This window comes from Xenopus laevis, chromosome 5S (genome assembly GCF_017654675.1).
Source record: "Xenopus laevis strain J_2021 chromosome 5S, Xenopus_laevis_v10.1, whole genome shotgun sequence".
Taxonomy (NCBI): domain Eukaryota; kingdom Metazoa; phylum Chordata; class Amphibia; order Anura; family Pipidae; genus Xenopus; species Xenopus laevis.
This window is the reverse complement of record NC_054380.1, coordinates 113552499-113580118: the sequence shown is the minus strand read 5'-3', so window position 1 is coordinate 113580118 and position 27620 is coordinate 113552499. Positions and strand designations below refer to the sequence as shown.

At 40.2% G+C, this 27620-nt stretch overlaps 1 protein-coding gene across 5 annotated transcripts; it reads left to right on the top strand.

The window, feature by feature from the left end:
• farp2.S (FERM, ARH/RhoGEF and pleckstrin domain protein 2 S homeolog) lies at positions 1-27620 on the top strand. Of its 5 annotated transcripts, none has more exons than XM_018264596.2 (14): positions 1-174; positions 2693-2972; positions 3632-3833; positions 10623-10727; positions 18719-18761; positions 18971-19049; positions 19295-19392; positions 20373-20487; positions 21068-21215; positions 21890-21985; positions 22445-22608; positions 23501-23569; positions 25585-25642; positions 26414-27620. In XM_018264596.2, the coding sequence occupies exons 3-14, from the start codon at positions 3639-3641 to the stop codon at positions 27380-27382; spliced, it is 2139 nt and encodes a 712-aa protein (XP_018120085.1). In that variant the 5' UTR covers positions 1-174; positions 2693-2972; positions 3632-3638; the 3' UTR covers positions 27383-27620.

The following is a 27620-nucleotide window of genomic DNA, read 5'->3' as shown; positions in this document are numbered from 1 at the left end:
GAGAGCGCAGGACATTTGCTCAGCTGCTAAGGGCGGAGGAACACGAAAACGTCACGCCCACTTGTTGTTCCCACCCTTTGCCACAGAAGTGGCCAATCCTGAATGCAACGGTTAGTGTCGCTTGGAGTTTCGGAAGAGAAAGGTGTGGGAACGGGTGAGCGGCAGAGAGCTCAGGTAGGAGGTGTGGCCTGCTAGTAGCTTCGGCCCGCGGCGACTGTACACTGTGCTCATATCATGGTGTATTGGTGATATTGTATTAGGCGCGGCTAATCCACATACGAGTGCGTTTCACTGATTCGGCTGCTGGGAGGATTTAGGGAGTCTCATTGCTGTGCCAGTGTGTGTGGTGATATCGCTTGTGCATATGATTTCACCCCATGATTCCTTACACTGAGGCGCCTTACACTTCATTTTAACTAAACGACCTCCTTTTACAAAGAACTGGTCCATTTGAGTAGAACTGAGTGAAATACCTGGATCTCTACTTGTCCAGTGACGTATTGAGGTGAGTGACCTGTACACTTTTCAATTCGATTTTTTTTTTCAGATAGTTATTTTGGGCTCCTTCTAATAGAAGTTACTGCTTGGCTGCAATATGGGTGACTAGCTGAAAAGGAAGCTCATTTTCTTGGGACTATTTATGTGAGCTGAAGCAACATGGAGTAGTGTCTGTGCAACTGCACGGGGGAGTAGTGTCTGTGCAACTGCACGGAGTAGTGTCTGTACAACTGCACGGGGGAGTAGTGTCTGTGCAACTGCACAGAGTAGTGTCTGTGCAACTGCACAGAGTAGTGTCTGTGCAACTGCACAGAGTAGTGTCTGTGCAACTGCACGGAGGAGTAGTGTCTGTGCAACTGCACGGAGGAGTAGTGTCTGTGAGGAGTAGTGTCTGTGCAACTGCACGGAGGAGTAGTGTCTGTGCAACTGCACGGAGGAGTAGTGTCTGTGCAACTGCACGGGGGAGTAGTGTCTGTGCAACTGCACGGGGGAGTAGTGTCTGTGCAACTGCACGGGGGAGTAGTGTCTGTGCAACTGCACGGGGGAGTAGTGTCTGTGCAACTGCACGGGGGAGTAGTGTCTGTGCAACTGCACGGGGGAGTAGTGTCTGTGCAACTGCACGGGGGAGTAGTGTCTGTGCAACTGCACGGGGGAGTAGTGTCTGTGCAACTGCACGGGGGAGTAGTGTCTGTGCAACTGCACGGGGGAGTAGTGTCTGTGCAACTGCACGGGGGAGTAGTGTCTGTGTAACTGCACGGGGGAGTTGTGTCTGTGCAACTGCACGGGGGAGTTGTGTCTGTGCAACTGCATTGGAGCATTGTATGCAAAACCATATCAACAAGGTTATGCAGTCGTTCCATGTTCACTCTTTTTCCTACTCTTCTATTCCAGACGTTTCTATGTCATGGAATGTGATTACACAGTGTGCATTGTACCTTAAACTGTGTTGTCAGTCTGGAAACAAGAAAGTGGGTGGAAATGCAAACGCTATACTGTAACTTACAGTTTTATAACAGTCTGTTTAAAGGAGAACTTAAGCTTAACTAAAGAAGTAGGTAGAAATGTTGTACATTATGTTGTGCTTCTGTACCAGCCTAAGGCAACCACAGCCATTTAGCAGTAAAGATCTGTGTCTCCAAAGATGCCCCAGTATCTCCCCATCTTCTTTTCTGCTGATTCACTGCACATGCTCTGTGCTGCTGTCACTTACTGAGCTTAGGGGCCCACTCACAATATACAGTACACATAAAATATAAATGTCACAATATAAGGCTGATTTGTAATCAATACAGATAATTACTACATGGCAGCACAGAAACCAGTGCAATTAGTGTCAGAATTTAATAATCAGCCTTGTAGCATCAGTTTATATTACAGGCCAAACTCAATTTGTTACGACCCCTAAGCTTAGCTTCTCAACAGCTGCTCAGAGCCCACTGAGCATGTGAGTGTCACAGACAATGTGGACTACGGTTGCCACCTGTTCCGTTTTGACCCAAACAGTTTGGTTTTTGTAAGGCCTGTTCAGGTCTGAACTTTCTGTTTGGTTTTCACCGTTCTGAAACCAGAACAATAATCTGGCCAATACATAAAAAGCATTTGAATACGGAGATACTCACCTCAACTTGGCTTAGTTACTATCAAGTACAGTTCATTTCTTATTATTATTACAGATACAAAAACAGCAAATCAAACAAAAAAAAGTTTTTGTTTTTTTCTAGATTAGCATTTGCTGTATTTCAGAGCTTTCTGGATAACTGATTTCTGTATAATAGATCTCATACCTACACTAGTCCATGTTCGCGCCCTTTGTTGCTCTCCCCTCCATCCCCTCTGTTACGCATAAGCGGTTTACAGTTGGGTGCAAGGGCACGGTAGGGAGCGCGGTGGCTGGCCGAATTGCCTAGAGTGCCCGGTCGGCTTGGCCTCAACCTGTCTTATGTTCTTGAATTGCAATCTGCCATATTTTGGGTGGTAGGCACTTCACTCTGCATTGGATAGCAATTAATGACACATTTATTTCAAGTCGAAACCTTAAAAATACATTGTATATTATATATATCATAGATTTATCATGCAGTTATTAGGGCAGGTAGTTTAGCAGTTTCCTTTTCCTATAGAAGAGTTGACCGCTAATTTTAAATAAATATCAGCGAGATTGGAGCCAATTTTAATCTTTTTCTTGTTGATTCAGGAGCTGGCTCTACATTAGAAGACCTACTTGACCGCCCAGGTCACCAAATAAGTGGTTATTTCGTTGGTTCATTCACCTACCTGATGAAATAAATAAGGCTGATTGCAATGCTGGACCCTCCTGATAACCACATTGCTCATGGCCAGTGCAATCTCCTGGATCAATGAGATCTCCTGTCTGACTTGGTTCCTATCTGAACAAACAATGATCTTCTGATTTAACAAGGAATATCTGAGAACATATTAGAGAATGATTTATGCCAAGGAAGGCATCGCTAAAGGTTTTGGTTCATATTTCATATCTTTATGCAGCCTTCTCTTCCCTTATAATGAGTTCCACTTTCACTCTACGGTGGTTGCTGACCAGATTCCCTTATTAACCAATGACTAAAGCAGCTCTGCATGAAGTATACATTCCTAGGAGAGGTTCATTTCTTTTTACTGGGCCTTATTGCATCTCATCTCATACTGTAAGCATGTGGTGTCCAGACAGTGCCTATTTTAGCCTAAACAGCTTTTTGCATGCTAAAAATAGGGGCACTGCTTCGTTTCAATAATGCTTGTTCATTTCTGTTTAATTGAATCAAGCCATGTTTACTTGTGTTGTTGGATAATCATGTGATACCAAATGTGAATCCAACCCCCTTTTTCATTAACTTTGTTTGCTACAAATATGCAGACAGTGCATAGCATTCTAGACATATAAATATGAACATAGCTAGTGTTCAGCAAGAGATAAAAAGCATACTGTTATTGGCTTTAATGGAAACATGTAGCATGGGTAGATTACAGAAGCGGGAAGTTTACTATATTCCCCATAAGTTTACAGCCATAGTGAACACAGAGAAAAAAATGTCAAACCGTATGTAAAATAATCCTGTCTGCAGTCTCTATATCCACATGTTTTTTTGAACGTGATATGACCCTCTGTTTTATGCAGGTACACAATGGGAGAGATTGAAGGTACTTACCGTATACTACAGACACCGGGCACCCGTCTGGGCATGCAGAAGAATGCTGGGATAAACACCTTGGAACCTGGCCAGAACCTCAGTACAGCTTTCACCACAAAGTCCCAGAACTATGATTCTTACTGTAATGTGTTGCTGCTGGACGGTAGCACCCTTCCTTTGGAAATAGGGGTAAGAGTATAGGAGAATGCTAAATGTTGAAACAACTTTTCTTATGTATGAGGACAAAATGTGAAAAAAATGTGTTTTTGACAGTATCTGAAACAGTGACTAGCTTGTTTGGAGTAGGGATATTCCACTAGCTAGATAAGTAATCCTCAACCAGTGGCTCGTGAGCAACATGTTGCTTGCCAACCTCTTGGATATTGCTCCAAGTGGCCTCAAAACAGGTGCTTATTTTTGAATTTCTGGTTTGGAGGCAAGTTTTTGTTGAGTAAAAACTAGGTGTACTGCCAAATAGACCTTCTATTAGCTTGCCAGTCCACACAGGGGCTACCAAAAGGCCAATCACAGCCCTTATTTTGCACCACCCATGAACTTTTTTCATGCTTGTTTTTCTCCCCAACTCTTTTTAAGTCTAAATGTTGTTCACGGGTAAAAAAAAAGTTGGGGACCCCATTAACTAGATGAAGGTCTGTTTTCAGACACTTAAAGAGATACTGACACCAGAAAATAACCCTTTTTTATATCCATCATAACATTATCTTTGAATGCTATTTATAATTTTGCCATAAAAGTATATGCCTGATGCTTTTACATTACCTTTCTTATCTCCATGTTCCTGTATGAGGGGGCTGCCATATTTGTGCAGCAGTCGTCGGTTAGCATTAGAAACTCTTATTGACAGACTGTGATGGGACAGTCAGGTTGGCAAAACAATCTTCAAGAACTTCAAGTAATAATTACTTACAAAAGCAGAACTATCAGCAAAATATGTTTCAATGTGACCCAAATGTAACTTTTAATGTAGATTAATATTTTGAAAAGAAAATTTTTAGTGTCTGTATTTTAGTGTCTCTAAGTGTTTGTGCAAGAAAAGTTGGCAGTCACAGGAGATAGTGCCATGTGACAACTATTGGGCCAGAAAGCATAATATTATGCAGTGCTTAGAAGCAATATGGGGGCACATATCTATTCATTTAATTCAAGGTAACCAAACGATTAGGTCCTTAATCGGTTTGGCTACCAAAATGCTGGGCCAAGTGGCATGATCCCATCAGTTGGCATCCAGCCAATGATAAGAAAATAATGGGGGCCTAGAGAGACCCATCAGGAGGTGACTGTCTTAAAGATATTGTATCTTCTACTGTGCCAGATATCTGGCTGATTTCTCTCCAGGCATTGTTTGGGCAACCATTGGTGGTCTGAAGGGGCCAAGTTGGCAGCTTTATTTGCCCATGTGTGGCCGCTTTGAGAATATGAGAAGAAATTAGGATAAGGGAAATATCTTGTTTTATTTACAAATTGTTTGGATTTGTCTTGTATACAATAGCATCTTTGTGTATTCTGCCTTTGGGCATTTCTGTTGTATGGCAGCAGTTAGTTTGATGCAACGATTTTCTTTAATATGCCCTCACTTATCACATGAGTGTCTAGGAACGCAGCACAGACACCCACACTGAATTACAATAAAATAACCTGTGGGTGAAAAACATATAGCTGCCAACTTCTGACATGTGTTCTGCCTTATAACTAACCTGTGCCTGTACCTGTATTTTGCAGGACTGCATTGCAGAGGCAATTGAACTAACCTAAATGCTTGTACTTTTGATGCTTGGTATAGCCTCGCCTCCTTATTTACTAAATATGCAGCGGTACTCCATGTGTGTACTTGCATTTATCCATATCAATGGAAGCAGCACTGCAGTACTTTGGTGGCATGCTGTTAAAAGGTGTTCTCCACCCAAACACATAAGGAGAAAAAATATTATTGCAAGCAACTTCTTTTTAATTGATATGTATTCATTAAAATGTCCAGCGGTTTTAAAACGATTTGTTAATTTTAGTGCAGTTGGACGCAGTATTTGTTTATCTTGGTCTGTTATCTAGTTCTGACTCTTGAAACAATGTAGCAGAAGTTAGTTTTCCTTAGGCAAGTAAGAGGGGTAAGTAAAGAGTTAGGGGCATTTAGCAAAGGTACCACCTAGGCTGGGGGGAGCAGGGAGGGGGTCTATGTAGAGTAGGGGATTTTAGTAACAAGGGTTTACTTCTCCTTTAAGGACTTTTTGTCTCAGGAATCCAAAACATAAGTGCAGAAACTTAAACAGCCAGACAGATAATGCTTTTTAAGCAATTACAATTAACTTTAAACAATTAAACATTTCAGTTAAAGAATTTTTGGAAAGTTGCATAGAATTATATTATCTTTCATTGTGCAAAAAAAAAGAAAAAGTAATGCAGTATATCAACTTGGCAGACTATACTGATAAAATGGAGTTTTGCAAAGCCAGTTACTCAGGCCTGCGTAGTTACTTTATAAGGGAAATAATTGTTACTTGTTTTTATTATGTTTTTTTAAAAGTAAGGCATTATAGTTATATGTATATGCAGTACCTTTTTCTGTTTATTGATCTTCCATATGAATTTTCTAGCATTGTCAAGCATTTAGATGCAAATAATGTTTTTACATAAGAAATGGGTGCTGTCTGTATGTGTGTGAACGAGGGAGAATGAAATGTTTTGAAAACATGATGAAAGTACTGATCTCTGTTGGTTCAGACCCCATGCTGATATACTGAAAAGAGCATAGACAAGGCATTGTGTGCTTCCGAGATGCTTGTGTAGAAGTTCAGTCTGTTAGAGCAGTGTCCATTGTGTCATTATAATCATTTAAAACATCTCAGCCATATACTGATGTGTATTTGACATGAAAGAGCACTGCAAACTGCTCTGCTTTTACAGCAAGTAGTAGGCAAGTGGAGAAGAGGAACCACACAGACATGGGGAGAACATATAAACTCCTTGCAGAGAGCGCAGAATCGGAGCACAATCAACCTCAGCACTCCAAAGCTTCAAGACAGACATGCTACTCATAGATATTTAGCCAGAGCCCTCCCTAGGACCCCATGCATAAATGGCATCCAGAGCTCTGGCCCAGACCATTTTCCAAACCACAGTTCACATTATGCATGCAGGTAGGATTCACTATTCTACTATTTACCAAACCCACACTTATCCATCAGACTTTCAGCAGGTAAAGTGTGATTTGTCCGCTAGAGAACGTGCTACATCAGCTCCAGAATCCAATGGTAGTGACCTGCACACCAGCTGAAGTGTAGGCTGAAGGTAGGCTGTTGTGTGGCTGCTCAGCCTTGTACCCCTTATTGTTATAAATAGTTCCTGTGCTGATGTTGCCTTTAGAAACAGCTTGGGGCTCGGAAAGTATTTTAGCTAAGATAAGTGGTTATGACACATTTCAGCATTCTACAATTCTTTTGTGTGAGTGCCATGATAAGGACATTTAAAGTTCACCCAAGACTATTATACCGTCCAGAAAAGAATCTGACGTATCTTAGATACAATTTCCTAACTGTAAAGAAGTGACAACATCAGAAAAAATGTGGTTTGAGAAATCCAGAAATGCTAAAGGCTAATTAATCTCAGGGCTCATCAGGAGAAATTCAGTCAATTGCCAGACTGTTAAAATGCAGGAAATTACATATACCTCCTGGAAAGCAACAGTCTGCTTGTCACTTTCTACAATAAGATGTTACACCATTTGTCTTGTAAGGGCTTTTTAGGGGAAAATAATGTCACCTTTTATGTCTCCACTAGTGTCTTACAGGCATAAAAATGCTAAGGCACTTCAAAGGGAATAACTGTTTGCTTTTCTATTATCTTGTCTTTCTGAGGTTGCCACAATGTTTATTGACTGCGGGACCAAAATGGAACCTATTAACACCTGGTTTGGTGTAGAATTTAGCAGTTTCACTTTAGTTTGGAAGTACTTAGTGTAACAAACCTGGGATAAACCAAATCCTGGATTCTGTTTGTGATTTAGATCATATAATTTTTGTGGATTAATGTTACATGCAAAAATTAAAAAAGTAGAATTAAAGTTGGTAAGTGGAGAAAATTCCTTGTCATGGCAGGTACCACTTCCCTGCATTATGTACAGCTCAATCAACCATTGATGTTTAGCTCCACCAATTCACAAAGCAACTGATTGAAATGAATAATTTCCTTGTTGTTGTAAGAGAGTTAATGTTGTGGAATATTTTAGGCTTGTAATGGGATGTTGCTGTTACTTCAATTTGTGAGTGAATATTCTGAATTCCAGAGAGAATTATGTCCAGATGCTAAGATGGCTATTCTTACACCCAAACGTCTCAAAACTTACTATGCGGAACATATGTTCGGGCGTGTACAGTTGGGCTTGAAAGTTTGTGAAATATAATGTAACATTTTCTATTTTTATATCAGTGTGCCCTAAAACATCAAGCAAGTCCTAAAACTAGATGAAGAAACCCTATTTATGCACATGAAACAAAAATTATTATATTTGGTCATGTATTTATAAAAAAAAAAGTGTGCCAAAAGTGTGTGAATCTTTAGGATTATCATATAATTTGAAGATGAAATTAGTCTGGTGTTTTCAGTCAGTGAGATATCAATCAGGTGTGAGTGAGAGACCCATCCAGCAAAGCCTGATCACACATACAACACATTTGTGGAAGTGTATCATGGCTCAAAGAAAGAAAGTATCTGAGAAAAAAAACAGTAGTGGCTCAAACAAAGAATGTGTCTGAGTTGTTGATACCCATCAAGATAGAAAAGGTTACAAGCCTATCCCTTAAGAGTTTGAACTCCACCATCAACAGTCAGAAAGAGTGTGTACAAATGGAAGAAACTCAAGACCCGTCTACAGTTTGCTAAAGATCATGTGGACAAACCAGAAGTTTACTGGAAGATCGTATTTTGGATGGATGATGCTAAAATAGAACTTTTCAGCTTAAATGAGGTGTATTACATTTGGAGCATAAGCATAAGAACCTTATCCCATTTGTGAAACATGGTGTTGGCAGTGTTCTGGTTTGTGCTTGTTTTGCTGCATCTGGGCCTTGACGGCTTGCCATCATTGATGGAACAATTCATTCGGAACTGTACCAAAACATCTGTCCGTGAACTCGATCTCAAAAGACAGTGTGCCGTGCAGCAAGACAACGAACCTAAACACACAAGTCGTTCTACCAAAGAATGGTTAAAGAAGAATAAAGTGAATGTTCTGGAATGGCCAAGTCAAATCCTGACCTTGACCCAATTGAAAAGTTGGGGAAAGACCTAAAGCGAGTGGTTCATGTGAGGAAACCCACCCATATCCAAGAGCTGAAGATGTTCTGTATGGAGGAATGGGCTAAAATGCATCCAAGTCGATGTGCAGGCTGATCATGTTGCTGCAAACTTTAGCTGTAGTTATTGCTGCACAAGGGGGTAACACAAAATACTGAGCAAATACTAACACTCCGATTTGTTATTGGATCTTTTTTATTTTTTTTTTTTTCAATAAATACATGACCAGATCTAATCATTTTTATTTAATTTGTTTCACTAGGATTTCTTAATCTACTTTTAGGACTTGTTTGAAAATCAGATGATGTTTTAGGTCACATTTATAAAAAAATATATAGAAAATTTTAAAGGGCTGACAAACTTTCAAGCACCACTTACCGTTGATGTGTAAAACGCACTCTGGTAAAAAAAGTCATCATCTTTTAAAGGAGAATTTAACCTGTGGGGAAAAAAGCCCATACCCCCCACCCCAGGTAGACCCCCCTCCCTTCTTCGCCCAGGCTAACTACCCCCCGGGGAAATGCCCCATACTCCATACTTACCCCTCGCCACATATACTTCCAGCGGAGTTGCATGCATCCATCTTCCGCGTCTTCTGTAAACTGACTGAGAGTTCAGCAATTTTCGTGTAATTCCGCACATGCACAATTGTTGCATGCCGGCAAACTTCTCCAACTGCGCATGCGCATAAATACTGATCTCTCACAGAGAGCATTTACTGTGTGAGAAAGGCATGGGGCAGATCAATAAGGGGAGAAGTTAGTCTCTAGTAGTGAACCCAGGAGCTATTTTCATCTAGCAACACTAAACTGCATTTACACTAAATTCACATTTTCTTGCAATTAAAGGTAATTTAATTCTTCCTATTACTAAAGACAACACAGTTTTTATGCTGCACAATCTGTGTTTTTGGCATTTCAGAATTTTCATGGTGCGGTTTAAAATGTAATGCGACACATCCAACATAAGGTCATTGATTATGAGAATGAAAGTTGAGCTGTGAACCCATGGATAGATCTGCTTATTTCTCAATAATGGAAACCAAACTGATCATTGCCACCCAGGTGGTCAGTTAGAATGGCCAGATGCAATTGTTTTGCTCCTGGCCAATTTAGTATGATCCAAGCCTTCCCGAATGCTAACTTACTGACCCCCCATCTGATATCTGTCAGTGTGTCCATCATTTTGCCACCATTAGTAGCTCAATAAGCTGCCAACATGGTCAGTGGGGGCCATGTCCATTTTTGAGGAAGGGGCTGATACCAGAAAAAGTTTCAAGCACATTGCTCCTTGTATTGATTCAATGTTTTAGTAAACCCCTTTTAAAAGAAGATGAATTCTCCTTTTGGTGCACTGTGGTATATGTTCACCTTGAGATATAAATTTTATCTTAACTAAATATTTTTAGAGTTATTGCAATGGTTAGAAATGGTTAGATATGGAAAACTCCAGACATTTAGAAAGTTCCATTTTTTTTTCCACTGAATGATAAAACCAGTCTATGTCAGAATAGACACTGTATTTACTTGCTGTAATATTCTTTCATCCTGTAAGATTTGTATGATTTTATTCTGTTTACTATTTCTAAATCCTAATTTATTGGAAGGATGAGAATGTGTCTGTTTTTTTTAGTTCATCCTTTTTTTAACTTGACTTTTTATGTGCTTTTAGCCGAAGACCACAGGACAAGCCTTGCTGAGCCAGCTGTTCACTCATCTCAATGTGGTGGAGACAGACTACTTTGGCATTGAGTTTGAGACCTCACAGTCACAGTGGGTAGGTACAACTGTACTAGTTTCTGAGCTTTCTCTGCTTTCTTCTAACCCCACACTGCTCTTGCTATTAAAATATACTATATATTAAAATATCACTTCAAAGTAATATTAACAGCTGAAAATGATGAGTCATATGATCTATTATTCATATGCACAGTCTGTACAAATGTATAGGAACGATACCATCCTGTGAGCAATTCATGACCTAAAGCAGTTAAATTATAACCTGGTTATAGCAAGGTATGTAATTTGGTTAATAAATTGTGAAGAGGACTTCTGTATGGACAAAATAGTTTTTCTCTGTATATTTGTATTTATATAAATGTATTGGCAGACGATTCCTTCACATATTTCAACAGAACATTGCATTTTTATATTGCCAGCAGTGATGCTGTATCGCTGAAGTCTCTTAAAGTGGTTTTTCACCTTCCATGCACTTCATTTTTTAAGATTGTTCACCAAACATTATTATTCCAAAGTAGGGATGAACCGAATCCAGGATTCGGTTCGGAATTCGGCCTTTTTCAGCAGGATTCCGATTCGGGCGTATCCTTCTGCCCGGCCGAACCGAATCCAAATCCTAGTTTGCATATGCAAATTAGAGGCGGGAGGAAAATTGTGTAACTTTTTGTCACAAAACAAGAAAAAAAAAAAATGTTTTCTCCTTCCCATCCCTAATTTTGCGTATGCAAATTAGGTTTCGGGTTTGGTTCGGTATTTGGCCAAATCTATCGCGAAGGATTCTGGCATTCGGCTGAATCCAAAATAGTGGATTTGGTGCATCCCTATTCCAAAGTTTAAAGTTCCTGTCTGGTATTTGTTTGGCAGCTCAGTAATTCAGGCGCAGATTCTAAATTGTTACAATTTTGCTACATTTAGTTGATACATTTCTCGGCAGCATCTGTGGAACATTAGCAACTATTGTATCAATTCTTACAGCTGCCTTTAATGAAACTCAGGATTCTGCTCAACAGATAAGAAATGTATTGACTAAATTCATCAATTTAGAACAGTTGCAGAGCCAGCGAACCTTCCCCCCCGCCCGAGCTGCTTTAAAAAAGACATAAGATTTGAAAAATTAAACTTTACACTTCAATATTAGAAAAATGGTCACAAATACAAAGTGATTGGAAAAAGAGTTTATTTCTGGTGAACAATCTGAAAACAAGCAAACTGAAAAAAGTTTTAGATGGTGAACAACCCCTTCAATGTTCCTTTCAGTCTGTTTTAGTTTGGAAGATCAATATTCCAGGAGCAGATTCTGAAACTGCTGTTATAATTTGCTACATTAGTTGATACATTTCACAGTAGAATGTGTAATATTAGCAACTATTGTATCAATTCTAACAGCTGCCGTTAATGAAACTCAGGGATTTTGCTCATAAGAAATGTATCCACTAATGTTCTAAATTGATAGTTTACAGTCGGTTACCCCCCCCCATCTGTTTCAGAAGGCGATAAGAAGGTGAAAAATTCAATTGTAAATTTCAATATTCGAGAAACAAAGACAAATAGAGAGGGTGAACTATCCAAATACAACTGAACTAAAAGTGTTTGAAGGTGAATAACCTGTTTAAAGGAAGCAATGCCCTATTTCTAGGTAACCATCCTAAATATTTATAATTTCTTATGAAATCTCTTTTCTAAAGTTGCTAAGATACATGAAGTATATGTTAGAACAGATATTGTATAAGCTGTATAATATTAAATAGAGTTCCTTATGTCACTTGTATATATACATAGTAGCATAGTAAGTCAGGTTGAAAAAAGACACACGTCCATCAAGTTCAACCTTTTAGGTTTATATATAACGTGCCTTACTGCTAGTTGATCCATTTGAAGCCTCTCCAATTTTCCTCAGAGGGGGATCAACTTGTACTATGAGCTATCTTCCATAACCCTGTATTCCCTCACTAAATAGCCATACAACCCCTTCTTAAAGCTATCTAATGTATCAGCCTGTACGACTGATTTATTGAGAGAATTCCACATCTTCACAGCTCTCACTGTAAAAATCCCCTTTCGAATATTTAGATTGAGCCTCCTTTATTCTAATAGGAATGGGTGACCTTGTGTCAGCTGGAAAGACCTACTGGTAAATAAAGCATTAGAGAGATTATTATATGATCCCCTTATATATTTATACATAGTTATCATATCACCCCTTAAGTGCCTCTTCTCCAGCATGAACATCCCCAAACTGGCCAGTCTTCCCTCATAGCTAAGATTTCCCATACATTTGACCAGCTTAGTTGCCCTTCTCTGCACCCTGTCCTAAAGTTTGTCCATTCTGAAAGCAGAATCAGACTCTGGTCTGTTGTAATTCACTTATGTTGCTATGAAAAGCTGTGTACTCTTGTAGCGAAGAAATCTGGGGCAGGTAGCAACATTAACAGCAATCAAATTATGTGTCCCCACCTACCCAATAGTTTGGTTCAATAGCTAGGAAAGAATTTAAAGACAATCATAAGCATGGTCATCACAAATTATGTCCCTTTAGACCAATGATCGCCAACCAGTAGCTCGTGAGCAACATGTTTCTCTCCAACCCCTTGGATGTTGTTCCCAGTGTCCTCAAAACAGATGCTAATTTTTGAATTCCAGTTTTGGAAGCAAGTTTTGGAAGCAAGTTTTGGTTGTATGAAAACCAGGTGCACTGCCAAACAAAGCCTCAATGTAGGTTGACAATCAACATAGGGGCTACCAAATGGCCAATCACAGCCCTTATTTGGCACCGCAAGAACATTTTTCATGCTAGTATTGCTCCCCAACTCCTTTTTACTTCTGAATGTTGCTCACAGGTTGTAAAGGTTGGGGATCCTTGCTTTAGACCAATTTTACCGATGAGCATCATCCAAATGTAAAAAGAGTTGGGGAGCAACACAAGCATGAAAAAAGTTCCTGGGGGTGTCAAACAAAGGGCTTTGATTGGCTATTTGGTAGCACCTATGTGTACTGGCAGCCTACAAGAGGCTGTGTTTGGCAGAACACATGATTTTTATACAACCAAAACTTGCCTTCAAGCCAGGAATTCATAACTAAGCACCTGCTTTAAGGCCACTGGGAGCAACACCCAAGGGGTTCACAAGCAACATGTTGCACACGAGCCACTGGTTGGGGATCACTGCTTTAGATAGTACATTACAGGTTTTCTTTTTAACTTGGTTAATAATCTATTTTGTTGGATTGTGCCATTTCTGTTCTGCTGACTTGCTCTGTGAAATGGTGCTGAACGTGGAATGTAGAGATAAGTGCAGAGTAGAAAAAAGTAGTTCTTAAAAAGGTCCTATGTAAGCACCAAGTGCAAACTCGGCAGATTTGTGAAGTCCGCTTAATGCCTGATGGAAAAGTAAAGAGAAACAGTGCAGTTATTGTTCAGTGTGTTCTGTAGGTGCCTCCGTACATGATAAAATAAGAGCTTGTTACTGAGAAGGGTGTGTCAGCTTGCAATTATGTTGGAACAGATTGGAAAATAAACACACCCAGGTTTTTGTCATGAAGATAACTATTGGTTATATCATATATACTTTAAATTGTATGCTTTATATTTTTTTTAATGTAAAGTTTATATGTTAATCCAGCACCTTCAAATAAACTCTTGGCAACAAATGCCCCTTTTCATTTTGTAATTCTGGAGAGGGCTGTTGATGTCATTTTATTTGCGCAACACCTAAAACCATTGTGTTCTACATACCTTTTCTACTGTGTAAATGTTTGCATTATATGAGCTTGAATGACTGACCAATGACTACTCAACGGCTTATTTATATAAACTGTAGTAGTGTTTCTAAAGGAGACCCACAGTTTTTACAGTGCAGGCTAAATTGTCAGGCCCGTAGGCGCAGTTTAGGTGAGGACCAAGGAGGAAGGTACAGTTCGTGGTACAGGAGGGAGTGGCAGGAGGATGGTCGAAGACAGGCAGAGGTCGGTTCAGGCAGCAAACAGGCAAAGTCGTAATCCAGGCAGAGGTCGGTACAGGCGGCAAACAGGCAAGGTCGTAATCCAGGCAGAGGTCGGTACAGGCGGCAAACAAGCGTAGTCAAAATCAAGGCAGGAGTCGTAACCAGAAGTCGGAATATCAATATAGCACCCAGGAACTTGACAAGAAGGAACCTATAAACGGGCATAGGCTGAATCCTGCAGCGCCCTTAAATAGTCACATCTTCGCGCCAAGATGCGCAGGATTGCGTCAGACGCCGAGCGTCAATACGCTGCGTCGGCGTCAGCGTCATCACTGGGCGCGGACGGTACGCGCTGGCGTCCGGCGGCCACGTGGCTTCCTGTGGGCGCCGCCATCTTGCCCATGCCGTCGGACGCTCCTTACATAAATATAGTCAAACACTGGCTTATTCAGTATTCCATGCCGAAGGCTGATATACATGTAACCATATGTTGCATGGCCACCTTTTAAACAAGTGCCATTTTCTGATGCTAGATGTAAAAAGGTAAATTAGGAAAGGTAAGAATCTTGGAAATTTTAAATTACAGACTGCTAACACTTTCTTAAAATTAGGGATGCACCGAATCCGCTATTTGTTATTCAGCCGAATCCCCGAATCCTTGGTGAAAGATTCGGCCAAATACCGAACCAGATCCTAATTTGCATATGCAAATTAGTGTCAGGAAAGGAAAAAGTGGAAAAAATTCTTCTTTTGTGATGAAAAGTCACGTGATTTCCCTATCCACCCCTAATTTACATATGCGGATTCGGTTTGGCCAGGCGCAAGGTTTCGGCCGAATCCTGCTGAAAAAGGCTGAATCCCGAACCGAATCTTGGATTCGGTGCATCCCTACTTAAAATAGCCTCACCTGTAAACAGCTCTTTTTTAAAAACAAGGTTATAAAGTGAAAGTTAAAGTTAATATTGCTGCCCCAACAGACTTCTGCACTGAAATCAGTTTCTAAAAAAAGCAAACAGATTTGTTTATATTTGATTTTTAAATCTGACTTGGGGCTAGACATATTGACCATTTCACAGCTGCCCCCAGTCATGTGGCTTGTGCTCTGATAAACTTCAATTACTCTTTACTGCTGTACTGCAAGTTGGAGTGATTTCACCCCTTCCTTTCCCCCCCAGCAGCCTAATATCAGAACAATGGGAAGGTAACCAGATATCAACTCCCTAACACAAGATAACAGCTGCCTGGTAGATCTAAGAACAGCACTCAATAGTAAAATCCAGGTCCCACTGGGACACATTCAGTTACATTGAGTAGGATAAACAACAGCCTGCCAGAAAGCAGTTCCATCCTAAAGTGCTGGCTCTTTCTGAAAGCACATGACCAGGCAAAATGACCTGAGATGCACCTACACACCAATATTACAACTAAAAAAAATACATTTGCTGGTTCAGGAATGAAATTTTATATTGTAGAGTGAATTATTTACAGTGTAAACAGTATAATTTAGAAATAAACACCACATCATAAAACTCATGACATAATCCCTTTAGTAGAGCTGGGAGTTCTTTACAGCCATCACAAAGGTAAATTTATTATCTTCTACTGTTTCAACATCAGTGCGATGTGCCTGAAAGTGACAGGAACACATTACACCAACATCACTCAGCAATGAGAGGTGGGTCTGGCTGACCTTTCTGCATTTATAAAAGAACATGTTGGATAGATAAGACAGGCACAGTGGTGCAAGGAAGGGAGGCTCCCACTCCTGTTTCCCATTTCATCTGGACATACTGTACTTCCATACAGGGTATATGTGGGAAAGGAGAAGGAAAGGTTAAAACTAAGTAAGTCTTATCAGAAAGGTCAACCTAAATATACCAGTAAACCCCCAAAATAATGCTGCTCTGAGTCCCCTGTCAAAAGAAACACTGCATTTCTTTCCTTCTATTGTGTACACATGGACTTCTGTATCAGACTTCCTGCCTTCAGCTTAAACCTCCTTGCCCTGGGCGTGAGCATGCTCAGTTTGCTCCTCTTCCCCCCCCCCCCTTCTCTGCTGTAAACTTAACCCAGAGCTATGAGTGAGCAGGGAGAGACTCGGGCAGGAAGTGATTTCACACCAAGCTAATACTGCAGCTGCTATCCTAAACAAACAGAGGGCGTCTGGAGCTTTTTACTTGGGTATGGTAAAACATTCCATAGAATAAATATAATATTATATCTTGCACTATTGCAGCTTATCTATTGGCAATAAAATGCCTTTGTAGCTTTCTTTCTCCTTTAATATCTGTTTAGTAAAATACTAGGGATGCACCGAATCCACTATTTTGGATTCGGCCGAACCCCCGAATCCTTCTTGAAAGATTCGTCCAAATACCGAACCGAATCTTAATTTGCATATGCAAATTAGGGGTGGGAAGGGGAAAATATTTTTTACTTCCTTGTTTTGTGACAAAAGGTTATGGGATTTCCCTCCCCGCCCCTAATTTGCAAATGCAAATTAGGATTCGGTTCGGCCGGGCAGAAGGATTCAGCCGAATCCTGCTGAAAAAGGCAGAATCCTGGATTCGGTGCATCCCTATAAAATACACAGTATGCTGGAAAACAAGGCTTCTCATCAACAATTTTAAAATATTTATATCCGCTTGTTACTGATGTAGAAAGCAATACATGCTTTAAATTTCTTCCTATGAAAAAAAAAAACACATTCTACAATTTTCCTGCTAATCTGGGCAGCAGGCTTCTTTTTATTTGCCTTAGTTTACTTTAATGGTAAATCATGGCTGCTTCCACTGTTAATTTCTATATAGTTTGTGAGTAGTAAGAGCACTGCAGGGATCCTTTCAGTTCACAGCATAGTGCCATGGCTGCCTTCTCAGTTCTTGGGGCCCTTGTGTTACTTAGTGGGCCCAGTCCAGTTATCAGCACAGTGCCCACCTGTCCCCCTAGTTAAACATGGTTAAAAACAGCTGTTCACAATAGACCTCATCCCAGGTCCATCCAGCCTTGCCCCTCATGTCCATGCATACTTCTGATATGTCTAAATTCTTTCCAATCTTCAAAAAGCCCTTCTGCAGTCTGCAAATCTGAACCAATAGCAGACATGCGTTTGTCTGGGACTGTATGCCCTTCATTGCATCCCTGTAAAGGGCTATGTGAGTAGCTTGCAAATTCATGTTGTAACCAGGGCTTATTGTGAATTTATAAACACTTTATGCATACCTCCCAACTGTCCCGTTTTGAGTGGGACAGTCCCGCTTTTGACAGCTCAACCCGCTGTCACGTATTTATACTGATAAGTCCCGGGTTTCTCATCTGCTGCACTGAACCGCCAGAAACAGATACAAAGTTTCTAACTTAATTGCTTCTTGGCAGACAGCCCAGAATAGATACTTGACATACTTTTGTGACAGTTTGATGAGATAAAAACTTAAGACTCACAGCTGAAGGGTAGTGGCACACTGGGCGATTCGGGGACATTTAGTCGCCTGGCGACTAATCGCCTCGTCTTTGCGGCGACCAATCTCCCCGAACGCCTTCCCTCACTCTTGCGCTGGCTAAAATGAAAAATCAATGGCGCTAAAGCATAACCGGAGATTCGTTTTCCGAAGTCGCCCAAAGTTTCCTCGTGAGGCAACTTTGTGTGACTTCGGAAAATGAATCGCTGTGTGTGCTTTAGTGCTGGCGATTTTATTAATAATTATTATAAATATCATAGTACAGGTATGGGACCTGTTATCCAGAATGCTCGGGACCAGGGGTTTTCCAGATCTTTCCGTAATTTGCCTTAAGTCTACTATAAATTCATTTAAACATTAAATAAACCCAATAGGCAGTTTTTGCTTCCAATAAGGATTAATTATATCTTAGTTGGGATCAAGTATAAGCTACTGTTTTATTATTACAGAGAAAAGGGAAATCATTTTTTAAAAATTTAGATTATTTGGATAAAATGGAGTCTATGGGAGACAGCCATTCCGTAATTCGGAGCTTTCTGGATATCCGGTTTCCGGATAAGGGATTTTATACCTGTATTTTTGTTATCATTCAAACACTTTGCCAATCTTGGTTATTCTTGTTGCTCTTCCAGGTCTGGTTGGAGCCTCTGAAATCTGTTAACAAGCAGCTGCGCAGTAAGTAACTACTTTTTTTTATAGAAGGAATATGGCCACTGTTAATGTAAGCATGAAGCTCAGAGTTGGGCATACTGTGCCTGCGGCCCCTATAGTGGGTTATAGTTAAAGGTAATTGAGATCGCATCATTATTAGTGTTACCTATTCCAGTAAAAGTAAAAATAACAAAAAAGCCAATAAATACATTTTTATATTTATGTTTGTGCAGGACCAAAAAATGCCAAACTGCGCCTGGCTGTGAAGTTTTTCCCTCCAGATCCTGGTCAGCTGCAAGAAGAATATACAAGGTAAGGATTTGCTTTATGTCTGTACAGTAGAACCCCTATTTTATGTTTTTCAGGGCGACCAGAAAAAAATGTTGTAAAATTCAGGAAAATGTAAAATCATGGAAATGTATTATGCAAAATATAAATGTGGGACCTGAAAACAACAATGTAAAATGAGGGAAAACTTAAAATCAGGGAATGTAAAATTGAGGTTCCACTGTATTTAGTTTGGACACAAAAGATACACGAAATTGTACTTCCTTTAGGTACCTGTTTGCTCTGCAGATCAAAAGAGATCTTGAGGAGGAGAAGCTGGTCTGCTTGGATAATACAACAGCGCTGCTGATTTCGCTGCTCTTGCAGTGTAAGTAATGAGCAGTTATGTTCCCCATGCTTTCATTTTCATCTCAGAATGTAGTGCTGTGAGTGTTTCAGTCTCTGTAAATGTTTTTTTTTTTATTATTAAGTGAGATGCCAATACTGAATAGTTGTTCTGATTGCCATAGAACAGGGGTCCCCGACCTTTTTTACCTGTGAGCCACATTCAAATGTAGAAAGAGTTGGGGAGCAACACAAACATGAAAATAATAAGGGCTGTGATTGGCTATTTGATAGCCCCTATGCGAACTGGCAGCCTACAGGAGGCTCTACTTGGCACTATACTTCGTTTTTATGCAATTAAAACTTGCTTTCAAGCTTGGAATTCAAAAATAAGCTTTGAGGACCCTGAGAGCAACATCCAAGGTGTTAGAGAGCAACATGTTGCTCACAAGCTACTGGTTGGGGATCGCTGCCATAGAATAATATTTCAGATCTCATAGCCTTGTTTATGCTAAGGAAGTGTGAAGGCTAGTTCTTTATAATCCAGTGCAGCTCACACCAACCAACCAGGCCCAGATTTGTGGCGAGGTCTCAAGGCCTGGGCCTGGGGTGTCAAGATTTTAGGTACAGCATGCTGCCCATCTGCATTCCAGCCTTGACCATACTGTAACTGTGCCAAAGTCCTCGCAAGATGCTTTTCTAATGGTGATGGCAGACAGTGAGATTTGTCACCCGTGGTTAAACCTGTGTTACCATGGGATACAAATCTCCCAAAAATGCTTTCCTACCAGCATTAAAGTAAATAGCATGTGGGAAACATACACAGTGATTTGTTTTGCAAAGTTGCCTGTAGGTGACTGAATTTTGGGCAACTTAAATAAAAACAAGTCACTGTGTATTTTATTGTTGGTGGGAAAGCATTTTCAGTATATTTCAGTATATATAGTGCAACCAATGTGTGCAGCCATGACTAGACTAAAGTTCCTATTTACATTCTCGTTTACCACTGTTCTTTTATTATAGCGGAGATCGGGGATTATGATCAGAAAGTTGATCAAGAGCATTTGCAGAATATATACTATGTTCAGCGGCAGCACACCCTAGAAGATCGGATAATGAATTACCATCAACAGCACATGTGAGTGGTTTCCCTGCCTACCCCAGTTCTCAACTTTTGCAAGCAACAGTATGTTTGAATCCTAGTGTACATGGACCTTCCTGGGAAAACTCACTAATCACCATCTGGTAACCCGAGTCACAAATGCACTATGTTACCACCTATGTTCAGATTTCTTCTGCCACACTGAAATTTTACTTTTCTCTTCTGGACTTCCAACATCTAGCTGTGCCCAAGGGTGTGTCAGAACAGCCATGCATATAAATAGTTTTTTGTCTTTTTTTTGTCTAACCACCATGACCAAGTGCTATAGTGTCATTGCTCTGTTGCTGCCTAACTTGTTTATTTAGCACATGACAGCTTTGTGCTTGAGTTCATTAGATGTAGCCTCAGTTAAGGCTTGCAACAATCACAGTGTTACAGGATGTCCAGGTGACAAGTTTTAAATCACCTTGTGTGGCATTTCCATTTAGAACACATATTTAACCATTTATAGATCTTTGTATTCAAATGTGTTGCATCTTTCTTGTGAGTGGCTGTGCAGTGCAGTTATTCCTGTTTTGCCTGCTGCACATAGTCAACAAGGTCTTTCTACTTACAGTGGCATTTCTCCTGGGGATGCAGACTTTCAGATCCTTGAGATTGGTAGGAGGCTGGATCTGTATGGGACCCGTTTTTATCAAGCTTCTGACCGAGAAGGTGCCAAAATTAACCTGTCTGTGTCACATATGGGAGTGCTGGTTTTCCAGGTACATAACTACAAACTGAATTGGTATTTTAGACAAAGATTAGCTTTCTTAGCAATCTGAAAGACATTCATATGTACTGCAACTGACCGTGCCCTCTTTTTGCTTTATTGTGCTTACAGATGTTATATCAGGCTTTTAGAACTCCATAGCATGCTGTGGTACAAATCCCCGCGTTCTAAAACTCCCCGCGTTCTAAAACTCTGCGCATTCTTAAACTCCCCGCGTTCTTAAACTCCCCGCATTTCTAAAACTCCCCGCATTTCTAAAACTCCCCGCGTTCTAAAACTCCCCGCGTTCTAAAACTCCCCGCGTTCTAAAACTCCCCGCGTTCTAAAACTCCCCGCATTCTTAAACTCCCCGCATTTCTAAAACTCCCCGCATTTCTAAAACTCCCCGCGTTCTAAAACTCCCCGCGTTCTAAAACTCCCCGCGTTCTAATCCCCCAGTGTTATAAACTCCAATTACTTGCAGTTGTATGCAACAGGTTCTGGAGAGCAGTGGGTTGAACATCCTTAGGCTTTATACTGATTTATATCCGTTGTCCTTGCCAATTTAGATCCCAACTGGTACATTATAAATATAAATTCTATTTCCTACCCTCTCATTAGACAATATGTCTTAAAACTGCAGGATTCTATTGTGTGAATTGCACTTCTGCTCTTTCCCTCCTGCAGGGCAATACAAAGATAAATACTTTCAACTGGTCAAAGATTCGAAAACTGAGCTTCAAAAGGAGACGCTTCCTAATAAAGCTGCATCCAGAGGTTCATGTAAGTGCTGCAGGAGTCTCTCCTCAACCTCTTCCACAGTTCCTGTTCAGCAATGGTGTCCCAACAAAATTCAACAAGTGTAATGATAAAAAGGGAAAGATTTTATTTATATATATATATATATATATATATATATATATATATATATATATATATATATATATATATATATATATATATATATATATATATATATATATATATATAATGGTATTTTCCTTTCCATTTCCAAAATGCTTTATGGGTTTCAGTAGCTATTCTAGGTGATATATGTAGTTTAGGTTATGCTATAGTAGAAGGCTGTAAAAATACTTTCCCTTTAATAGGGCACCCTCCTTTAAAATGTTCTGAATTCTGTAAGGTGGGTATTTATTTAATATTATCATGGCTTGGGAGATTATATAGTATATGGGATTCTGCTGAATGCTGAACTTGTTTGAGTTTCCTTGCACTTTATAGGGTCCATATCAAGATGCTCTTGAATTTCTGATTCAAAGTCGGGACACGTGTAAGAGATTCTGGAAGATTTGTGTGGAGTATCATAGCTTCTTTCGCCTTCAAGATCAGCCCAAACCGAAATCCAAACCAGTCCTGTTAAGCCGGGGTTCCTCTTTCCGATATAGGTAGGAAAGCTGAGGTTAGCCATGGAAGATTTACATCCACATAACATGCAATCCAGAGGAGGTGGGATAGGGGCATATATGGAACAATTTTCAAGGTGCAGCTTTCAGATGCCAGGCATTATATCTTCATTAGATGCTTGTTTTTTAATGAATTTCTAAAACCATTAACTTAAATTGCTTTTTAAAAAATTTACCTGCTATTAACAAAGGTTTTGGGAGACTGAGGGTTAGTAAATTTTATATTAAAAAAGGAGCCTTCATTTCTGCTCTCAGATAAACAATATGTTTGGGTACAGAATTTATGGTACACTTTATTCCTGATGCCATATTAGCAGCATAAAGGACTGTGCCTTGAATCTACATAAGAAATACATGATGAAGGGACCCATTACATATGAATGCATTTGAAACTGTTTCCATATGTTGCTTACCGCAAATTTTAAATAGATGTAACCATATTCCTATTGATAGTGTTATGTTTTTTTAATCTCTAGCAGGATAAAAAGAAAGCATGTGATCTGTCCCATATAAGGCAGAATGAGGGAAAGTGTCTTTCTCTGTGAGGTCATAGTAAAGTCATATAATTGTCAGACTTCTTGTTGGGAGGTGGATAAAAATTAGTGTCAGTTTACAATGTTGCATTGAGCAGAACTAAATTTAGGCAGTGCTTATTGCCCCCAGCGTAGCTGCTACCCCGGGCAAATGGCCCTAACTTTTTACTTACCCCTCTGTGCAGATTCAGGGATCGGAGTTCACAGCAGCCATCTTCCTGGCTGCTGTGGGGTGGGGGGGAAATAACGTGGCCCGGAAAGCAGAGCATCTACTGTATTCACGGGTATCCCTAGGAAATATGTGCAGTGAGTATTTTCATGAACAGTGTGTTTCCTTTCAGCGGGCGAACACAGAAGCAGCTGATTGATTATATGCGAGACACAAGTGTAAAGAAACCATCGTACGAGAGGTTAGTTCTACTCTGTGATATATTTAAAAGTAACTGTTTCTTGTACAGTATGATATAACTCTCCGTTCCTCAGACACAGTATACTGCATTCCAAGGTTATAAGCTATTCAACTAGAGTAGAGTATTTACAGGTGATTATTTTTTTAAGAGCAGTACATGTATGTATATATATATATATTTACTGTCCATACAGTTCAGGTATGAAGATACAAATTATGAAAAGACCCATTATCCGGAAAACTGCAGGTCCCGAGCATTCTGGATAACTGGTCCCATACATGTATTTCTTTTGACCCCCTCGCTGCAGTGATAGCTGTTCTTTATACCTATGTAATGTCTACTCTATGCCATACACGTTTGCCATTTCTTCAATGCGTTGTGCACAAAATACTGTATTTGTTTGGTTCACAAATGTGCCATATTATTGTACTTGCCAAACATAACCTAGTTACTAAATTGCCACATTCTGGGTATAACTGAAATGCCATTCAGTAATATTTATACTTGTATAATCATTTCAAACACTCTATAGCTAACGACTAATCTGGTTATGGCTTATCTCAGTGGCTATGGAAATACTTTCTTGTCTCCATGCACCAAATGCTGCCAGATTATCCTATGCACCTGAAGTCGTACTTCAATTCGTATTTTGATTTGTCTTTTTTTTTTAATTACCTTTCCTCTATGATGTTATTACATGTGAACTTTCTGGAAACTACTAGAAGAGCATCTGAGTTTTAGCATGGATGTAAAATCAAGCAAGGCTTATTATTTGCTGGAGGCAAATTTCAGTGATTTTTCACATGAGTGCCTTTAGAAAATTATACAATCTTCCTGTGTCTTATGGGCTAGACTTATATTGTAAGCTCCATGGGGCAGGGTCCCTGTTCTTAAAATAATTGTAAGGGATACAGCACTGCCAAAAACTGGAGGTGCTGTTCCTGCTTTACCTTTTTCTATCTCTGACCTAACTATGATCTGACTGACCAAAACTCCATTGATGTCAAACCATACAACCTTGGGCCTGGCTGCTGTCTCCTTCTAAAGACACTGCAGGAGGGGCTATATGGAAACTTGCTTCCAGACAGCTTATTCGAAATGTAAGTGTCAGCATTTCTGAGCAACAGTCTCCTGACCCATGAATGCACATGCAGGTCCAAGCTAAATGGCATTTTGTCATCCGCTTGCTATTCTTGTGAGCACAACACGCAACATTTTTCCAGGTTGTTAAGCCATCAAATCCAGTGCTTTTATCAGTTAGTTGTAAATGAGCATGAATGTACAGCCATCAATAGATGGGCAAAGTTGAGAAACTGATGGTCGCTGCTTAAATATAATCAAGAAGTCGTATGGAGAGTGAATATTTCATTATGGGGTTGCTGGGCTTTAAAAGAAAGAAAATTAATGTAAACCTTCGCTCTAAATGTAAAAAGCATTTAGAGCTAAGGTTTACATAATTTTTTTTCTTTTAAATATGAATAGGAGTGGCTTGAATATAAAAAAGTAGCAATTACAATGCATTTGTAGCCTTGCAGAGTATTTGTTTTTTAGATGGGGTTAGTGACCCCCCAATTGAAAGCTCGAAAGAATCAGAAGAAGAAGAAGGCAAATAATTCAAAAACTATAAAAAATAAACAATGATGACCAATTGAAAAGTTGCTTAGAATTGGCCATTCTGTAACTTACTAAAAATGAACTTAAAGGTGAACCACCTCTTTAAGTTTTCCAATACTGTATGCAACTGTATTACACTCAACCTAATCTAATAAGTGCATTTTTAAGAGTCACTGATTACACCCAATAATATGATACGTAAACAGTTTGCAGTATGAGAACGACATGATCCCCAGTGTGAGATGAGTCCCATTATGAGCTGTGCATTATTTCATTTGTGTTAGCTTGCCTTAGCACTGCTTCTATTTATAAAAGTGCTATTTAATACCTAATGCTGGATTAATTCTGGGTTCGGTGTGTCAGTGGAACTCTCCTGACTGCATTGCTGTCTTGTTCCACAGGAGACACAGCAAAGCCAGAGTTTCCCCTTGCACTGCGATCCCTGACCCTCCAAAGCAGGTGCGTGTAGCTTTACAGAATTGGATGCCTCTCGCTTTGCTGCCCTTCTCGCTTGGGTGCTGGGCTTAGTTTATCCTGTTGTTCTTGTGTTGTAGTGCTTAGACTGATTCCTATTTGCTTCTCTAATTTCCTGGTACAGCCTTGTTGAACCAACCTCTGACTAAGCTATTTCTTTTACCTTTCATGATTTAGGGTTAGGGCACACGCTCAGATTCGGGGAGATCTCTCTTCTTCAGGGCAACTAATCTCCCCAAATTGTAAATCGCCGGCCAGATGGCACTTGGAACACTTTGTCTTCCTTAGTTGCCTGAAGTTGCCTCGCGCGGAAACTTCGGCCGGCTTCGGAAAACAAAGCACTCTGATTGCCATCCCCCTGGTGATTTATATTCTAGCCGGCAGGAGGCAGTTCGGGTAGATTAATTGCCCAGTGACTAGCGTGCTTGTTCCCTGACCCTTACTAATAAAACTAATCAGGGGTATCCTGATGATTCCTGCTCCCTTTCCCAACAATAGGTGGTCCATAATTTTTATGTCCCTTATCTAAAATCATTGTGATAACTTCTGGTGCTTACAAACTAAACTTTCCTTTAGACAAGCCTTCATCGCAAACTTAAACTGTAGCTGTGCTGTGTCGTTTTGCTTCTCAGTGGCTGCACTGCACTTTGCTTTGTGCTGACTATCTACTGGCTTTACACACATGCAATTTCCTATTCATGGCACTGAATTGCAAGTCTTTGTTATATTTTATATTTTTGTTTTATTTCCTTGCAGATCCTCACTTTCACTGAGAGTTTGAAGACTCCTTTATCGTCTTCCCCACCCACCCAACCCCCTCATTCATTTTCCAGTGTAACTGTGCCATCGCCTCAGAAGAACATGCCTAGAAATGATAATGCTGTGTCATCTCGACTGCAGGAAGACCCTGTCGGGAAAGCTGCAGAAGATTCCACACTACCGATGCACTCATCATTACCAGGTCTTAGCCCCCATCCTACCCCTTTCTTGAGTAGTGAGCAGGATTCAGATAGAATCCGTGATACAGATAGCGACCCTCAGAATGAGAATGTTAGGTTATGGGTGTCAGGAGTCTCTGATCCTTTCCTCCCAACAGAAGAATACATAGATGATGATCTGGCTGATATATGCTTTGGTGGAGGGGCAGAGCTGTATGATTATGGTGGGGATGTGTTACCATCTGTTGATGAGGACCATTCAATGGAAGAGTATTACCTTAAGGAGGAAGATGAAAGTGACTTCAATGGCAACTCAAGGCCCACGGATGCTAATGAGTTATTTCAAGTGAAAGCTCAGGCAAGTTTGATGCAAAGTCTGTTGAACCCTTCAGAGAGCAGCTCCCTTGTTCAGCATCGTTCAGAGTGCAGCTCATTGCTCCACCATCACTCCGAAAGCAGCTCCCTTTCCAATCTCAATGGGATGCCTCCTTTTTCCCGCTCTGCCAACCACTCCACTGCTAGTTCCATGATCAACTTCCCAGCCTGCTCTGTGAGATCTGAATCTAGCTCTGCATTCCAGTTTGGTGACATCTTGGACCAACTGGAGCAGCTCAGTTACCCCCCAACAACAACGGAGGACTCCAGCAGCTCCAATGGCGACTCGTGGGACTCTGATGGGGAGCCACCCCTTGACATAAACTTATTCTTCAGCAATCCTCTGACAAATTATCACGCAAATTTAACCCAGCTTGGGATGCCAGATAAGAAGGAACTAACCGATCCCTAAAATAATGAAGGGCTTTCCATAAAAGCACATGAATACACAGTCTCTCTTTCTGGAATATTGCTATCTGTTCTGTACAAGGGTACAACAACTAGATTATTTCTTTTAATGTCATTTACTGTGTGCACCGACATGGTACTTTGTAAATCCCGAAGCATGAAATATTGCAGGCTGAGCATGTCCTAGTTTGCAGCTCATTACTGCTATATAAATGCTTGCCTTCATGGTCTTTCACCCTCTA